This window comes from Micropterus dolomieu, linkage group LG05 (genome assembly GCF_021292245.1).
Source record: "Micropterus dolomieu isolate WLL.071019.BEF.003 ecotype Adirondacks linkage group LG05, ASM2129224v1, whole genome shotgun sequence".
Lineage (NCBI taxonomy): Eukaryota > Metazoa > Chordata > Actinopteri > Centrarchiformes > Centrarchidae > Micropterus > Micropterus dolomieu.
The window spans coordinates 32337889-32344177 of record NC_060154.1 but is presented as its reverse complement, the minus strand read 5'-3'; the positions used below and the strand labels follow the sequence as shown (position 1 = coordinate 32344177).

General features: G+C 42.0%; 1 protein-coding gene across 9 annotated transcripts in view; it reads right to left on the bottom strand.

Annotated features, from left to right (window-relative positions):
* kdm4aa (lysine (K)-specific demethylase 4A, genome duplicate a) overlaps nucleotides 1-6289 on the bottom strand; it is a 32876-nt gene that overhangs the window by 11658 nt on the left and 14929 nt on the right. For 8 of the 9 annotated variants that reach the window (XR_006825065.1, XR_006825066.1, XM_046049159.1 and 5 more), the window contains 7 exons: nucleotides 5754-6148; nucleotides 5099-5198; nucleotides 4740-4924; nucleotides 2753-2957; nucleotides 2362-2438; nucleotides 1402-1457; nucleotides 906-1014 (listed from right to left, as the gene is read on the bottom strand). Coding sequence is in view for 7 of the 9 variants with exons in the window: in XM_046049159.1 (XP_045905115.1) it covers nucleotides 906-1014; nucleotides 1402-1457; nucleotides 2362-2438; nucleotides 2753-2957; nucleotides 4740-4924; nucleotides 5099-5198; nucleotides 5754-6148 (1127 nt within the window). In the remaining 2 variants the exon portion in view is untranslated. The remainder of the gene's footprint in view (nucleotides 1-905; nucleotides 1015-1401; nucleotides 1458-2361; nucleotides 2439-2752; nucleotides 2958-4739; nucleotides 4925-5098; nucleotides 5199-5753; nucleotides 6149-6289) is intronic. The other variant, XM_046049160.1, reaches the window with a different exon arrangement.

The following is a 6289-nucleotide window of genomic DNA, read 5'->3' as shown; positions in this document are numbered from 1 at the left end:
GAATGATGAGTACCATCCCAAGAACATCATCCCTACTGTGAAGCATGGGGGTGGTAGCATCATGCTTTGGGGGTGTTTTTCTGCACATGGGACAGGGCGACTGCACTGTATTAAGGAGAGGATGACCGGGGCCATGTATTGCGAGATTTTTGGGGAACAACCTCCTTCCCTCAGTTAGAGCATTGAAGATGGGTCGAGGCTGGGTCTTCCAACATGACAATGACCCGAAGCACACAGCCAGGATAACCAAGGAGTGGCTCTGTAAGAAGCATATCAAGGTTCTGGCGTGGCCTAGCCAGTCTCCAGACCTAAACCCAATAGAGAATCTTTGGAGGGAGCTCAAACTCCGTGTTTCTCAGCGACAGCCCAGAAACCTGACTGATCTAGAGAAGATCTGTGTGGAGGAGTGGGCCAAAATCCCTCCTGCAGTGTGTGCAAACCTGGTGAAAAACTACAGGAAACGTTTGACCTTTGTAATTACAAACAAAGGCTACTGTACCAAATATTAACATTGATTTTCTCAGGTGTTCAAATACTTATTTGCAGCTGTATCATACAAATAAATGGTTAAAAAAAAAAATCATACATTGTGATTTCTGGATTTTTTTTTTTTTTAGATTATGTCTCTCACAGTGGACATGCACCTACGATGACAATTTCAGACCCCTCCATGATTTCTAAGTGGGAGAACTTGCAAAATAGCAGGGTGTTCAAATACTTATTTTCCTCACTGTAAACTAACAAGGACCCTCACAGTATTTGGGCCAAGAAAGAAGCTGGTGAAACACTTGCATCTTGTCTGAAATCTATTTAATCAAGATTTAGGTAACAATGAGTATTTGATCAGACTAGGTATCAGCAGACACCAATATCAAACAAGTTGGATCAGGATCTTTTTAACTCACCAGTTTAAATCTCTGCAAAGGGATTCCACTTAAATCCACAGGACTCCTTTCAGTGATGTTGACAAAGCGTGCTTCCAGCACAGCCACTGCACACAGCACATGTACCCACCTGTGACACACAGACACATGGACACGTAACAAATGATAAACTGGCATCATCAAGCAGAATGCTGCCTCAATTTTCGAAATCATTATAAAGCTAAATAGAATACTGTCACACAAATGTGATATGTGCTCAAGTGTCCTGAACTAGCGCAAGTATTATAACAGTGTCATTTGACAAGTTACATCCAAGACTCTTTGCTAGTCTGGTTGTAATTTTCACCTTTAGCGCATCAACATCAATGAGCAACTTAGCATTTTAAACCATTTTGATTTGAACGACAAATATTATCCTGTTCAAAGATAAAGTACCATCAATGTGCAGATGTTTACAGAGAGCAGAATAAATAGCTAGATGTACTTTCCAGGTCCTGGTCACTCTGGAACAACTTACTTGTTGTTGTTGGCTCTCTGCAAGGCTCCGCCCCTCAGCGAACACAAACAGCAATTCTGCAAAAAGAACTTGACATCAACTGTCCAGCAAAACAATAAAGAGTGAAATCATTATTGTAGCTAGTGGTCAACTAAAAGTACAGCGGATAGTCCACTCAGGATTACAGGACTAACCCTAAACCTGGAGTTAACATTCATTCCATGTATTGTTTTCAGCCTACCAAATGTTGTGTTTAAGACTGGATGTCTGTTACCAGCAACATCATGAGCAGCAGCTGTCTCACTGAGAACCTGTTGCAGATGTTGGTAATACAGTCAGTACTCCTGTTACAATGGCAGGCTCTGTCACAAAGTTGGGCCTGAGAAGGGGTTGAGGACTGAAATGATCTCTTACACTTCCAACTCACTCTATCATGACCTCATGGATCCTCCAGTTTTAACTCTTAAAAGATGCCAAATGTGGTGGTAAAGTCACAGTTTGATCAGTCATCTCCACAAATCTTTTGTCATAATAACTACATGTCAGCCTCTGCATTTAAGCAGAGATATCCCGCTTTCAAAGATATACACATGTGCTCACTGCAGCATCACTGCGCTGATCATGTGACTCCCATTCAGGACAAACCTTCAACACAGAAAGGCTCACAACGAGTAGGCCTAAATGACAAGTGGTGTTATCACAGTATAATCACATTAAAACTTCACTTTTAATCAGCTTTAGAATGGAAAAAACTGAGGACAAAATGCATGAGCATACAATGTGAACTAGTTATTACATAATTGCTTTATACTGAATTTGTTAACGTCTTTTCTTTAATATATTTGGGGATATCTGATTTGTCATTTTTTGTGGACCATTAGATTTGACCATCAAAAATAAATTGGATACTCCACTACAGAGAAGGCTCCAATTAAACAACAACAAGCCATGCGAGTCAATCTACCCTGGAAAGTTACTGACCTCAGTCATGGCGTTGGCCTTGCAGCGCGCACATTTCCAGTCCTTGCTCACACTGGCTGGATCCACACCGTAACAGCCTGGAATAAACCGACACAGAGACACTGTCTGACACTGAAGTAGTGGCTGAGAGACCCGCTGTCATGAAGGTCTGTTTGTAAGTGTGTGCCGCCATCCACAGACAGCGTTTAGTCAGTGCAGGTTTAAGTGGTTGTTGCTGTGTTGCTGTCTAATTCTAAAATAACACATTTCTGTGCCGATGACTTATGAGAAAATTAGAGGAATGAAAATGAGACATTTTCACATAGGCTGTGTTACATATTTGCAATATTGTCAGTTCAAGTGTGTGTGTGTGTGTGTGTGTGTGTGTGTGTGTGTGTGTGTGTGTACTGACTGGTGTGAAAGCGGACGCTGCACTGAGAGCAGCTGATGAGGAGGCTGGTTCCATCTTCCTCTAGATGAGGTGTGACAGGCTGCTCCTCACACTCAGAGTCCTCCTCTGTGGTGGTGGTGAAACACATCTCTGGGATCAGAGGTTTGGTCCGCATCCGCCCACCAGCCACCATGACAGGACTGTCGACGCTGTTTGCACATTCAGTCTGACAGCAGGCACAGCACATAGAGACATGGAGCATGGAACACTCTGCAACAAGTAATTTCCTATTCTGAATATGGACTTTTCCTACAACTGCAACTGTTCTCCATTAACAACTACTGGTTCAAAGGACAGTTCTGTATAATGTGTCAACATGTTGCCTTACAGAGTTTATTTTGCTTGTACTGCACCCATCCAGAATATTATCATCCATAATCTCTGTTGGTACCTATGTACATAGTGCCTGAGGCAAAATCTGATACACTTAAATAATTATTAGCAGACTGGAAACCTGATATTACAACTCTACAATCATTATTCTAGATAAGATCCAAGATCTGCAGCACCATACTCTAATGTATCTACTTTAATATGTACACACAATTAGGCTTTGTTATGGGAAATACCACAGAAATGTCAGCCTGAGTAATGCAAATACTCAAAGTGTTTAAACAAACAAGGACACTGCAGCAAGTGTCATGGACAAAGACAATCATTTAGGTGCACAAATTGATAAATCATGCTTCTGTGTGCGAAAATTCACACAATATAATGTAAAACAACATTAAAATTTGACAATTTTATCTTGATCTTGGAAACAGCAGATGACAATCTCAGCTCAAGAACACTTTGCCCTTCTGCATTAGACGAAGTTTGCTTAGAAATCATGGAAATGGAGACATATGAAGATGATGTTTAACATAATACTTTAAGGACATCACAGATAACACAACATTGTTTAACAGGCAAAATCTGTGGTAAATATGTGCATCTCTATCCACAATCAAAACAAAACTGCATTAAAGCCAAGTCCATTATTTAGATTAGAATGTCCAACTATCACTGTTTACTTTGCACTGTATTAACTCAAGCCTACAAATATGTGCAGCTAACTGGTACCTGCCAATTCTGGTTAGTATTACTGGAACAACATCAAATGTAGCATTGCAACTGTAGAAAGCGGGGACAAGGCCAAATGGAGTAAATGTCAACACAATCTAATATTAATATGATATGATGATGGAATTAATTCAACTAACAGTACTAACACTAACGTGTTTTCTCCTGAGGCCTTTTTCAATTCACTGCAATAGGAGCACCGCATTTTTACAACATGCTAAAAATGCCAACAGCGTGATGAGGAACTGAGCGTCTACTCCACGCTGGGCGTTTTTTTCCGGTCACCGAGAGTCGAAAAATGTTCAACTTCAGGTGAAATGCAGTGCTCGTCACTGTCACTTTTTACCCAGCCGTCCAATAACAGTGCAGGAGGGGCGGGACAAACACTACACTGAGCCATCTCTGCTCTTCAACGAAATGATACGCCTACTCGCCGAGGTGTTTCCTCGCCCGCAAAATCTCTTAACCCACGTAGTCTGTCCCCTCGCTCTCCATGTTTCAGCCTTCTCTTCATGCAGAGCAAGGGCCAGATCAAGTAGACCTAGGCCTACCTTACTTTGTGGTGACATTTTTACATTCAGTAAATTTAAAAAACACTTTGGTGGACACATAACCCAAGTAGAACCAACAACCTGCAGCTTCAGTTCCTTCTGTGGTGACTGAAATGTATAGATTAAATCACAAATGGAGTTACTATAAAATAATAGTGATAAATTCAGCACTACCTTTGTGAAATTTGTGCGTACACATAACTTTTTTTTTCCTCCGTGACACCAGCTGGTCTGTGCTACACCAACATAAGACCATATGCTACATATGGTCTTATGTTGGTGTAGCACAACAGGTGACTGGTACTGCCTGATGAGCCTGCTCTGGTGCAGATTACCTGCTGGTATGTGCGGAACAGCATGCAGATGGAGCAATATGGAGGTTTGGAACCCATGCGCTGGTTGTACTCCCTCTCTTTCTTCAGGTTGGGAGGTCTGCTCTGCCACAGGTGAGCCAGAGGTTTAGCCCAGCTCTCCCCTTCCAGACCACCTTCTTCTACTGGGGGGGCCTCCTGTGGAGCCTCTGAGGCACAAACAAGCATAACAGCAACATTAACATACACATTCAGATATAATAACAACTAGAGGGAGAATATTTGCGACCTAAACACATTTCTATATATTGGGTGTTCATATTCTGCAAATAATAACGATGGTGAAGAATTACACTCAAGTTATTGCAGTTAATGTGACAGACCTTCATCACTCATGCCGTCCTTTATGAGTGGATGGTGGCCTGGCAGCTGCCCTAGATCACTCTCTGGCTCCCCATCTCTAGCCTCCTCTTCTGTCACCTGCTGGGGAGACACACGTAAGGTTAGCATCAGCATCCAGGTTAGCATCAGCATCCAGGCTTGGCTACACTGGTAGATTTTCATTTTTGCAAGCTTACCAACCTAAAACCATTACAGTGAATATTCATCATCTGTATTTAGTCATTAGGTGATGTTTCTGTAGTGTCTTAATGCAGCAACAACTCTTGTTGTGTTCAAGGATGTTTTGCCATTTGAGTAAAGAGTTGGCTGGTGAGGGGCATCCTTTAAATGCAACAAACAACAAATCCACATTCATTCTTTTAACATCCTACTGCGTTTGCTTAACTTTTTTTGATGACACCTGAGCGTCCTTGAAAGCATTAATGAGCCAAAAAAGAAGATGAATGCAGTGAGTTGATCACTATAATGGATTTAAGTCTCCAGTGTTTACACAACTGAACCAATGGTTGGGAAATGTTAACAATAGTGTAAAGTGTACACAGCTTATTGTTGATGGAGTCAAACATACAAAAACCACTGTTTATGGTCCATTAACAAGTGAAGTATTAAATGTGTGTAACAGCTGTGTCCACTCACTGCTTTGCTAACATGGCTGTTGTCTTTCTCTGTCTCATTGTCACTGCCTTCACTCTTTTTGTCCTCCTTGGGCGGGGCTTCTCCATCTCCGTAGTCTCCTTTGGCATAGCTGTGAACGTGCAGGACGTCTGCGGGGCTCAGCGTCCTCTGAAACAGCTTGTGTGGCGCACTGCAGCTGCTGCCCAGCTGAGGCTCCTCACTGCTGCCTGCCTCCTCAGAGCACAGAGCCACCACCTGGCTCTCAACAGGCTCAGGAGGACAGACGTCTGCATCCAACATTCCGTTCTTCTCTTTTTTTGATGGACTTCGTCTGTTTGAAGTTTTCTTAGTGCTGGCTTTGGACTGAGGTTTAGTCTGCGGCTTGGAGTCTTTCCCCTTCTTAGGCTCGGGCTTGACTTAAAGAATAATACAGCAGTGATATACATTATTTTAAATATTGATACTCCTAGAATGTCACTAACAATTAAATTTGTTACATACCATGAAACAAATAGTTACTGTGGAATAAGCCTAATACACTCTTAATTATGTCAACA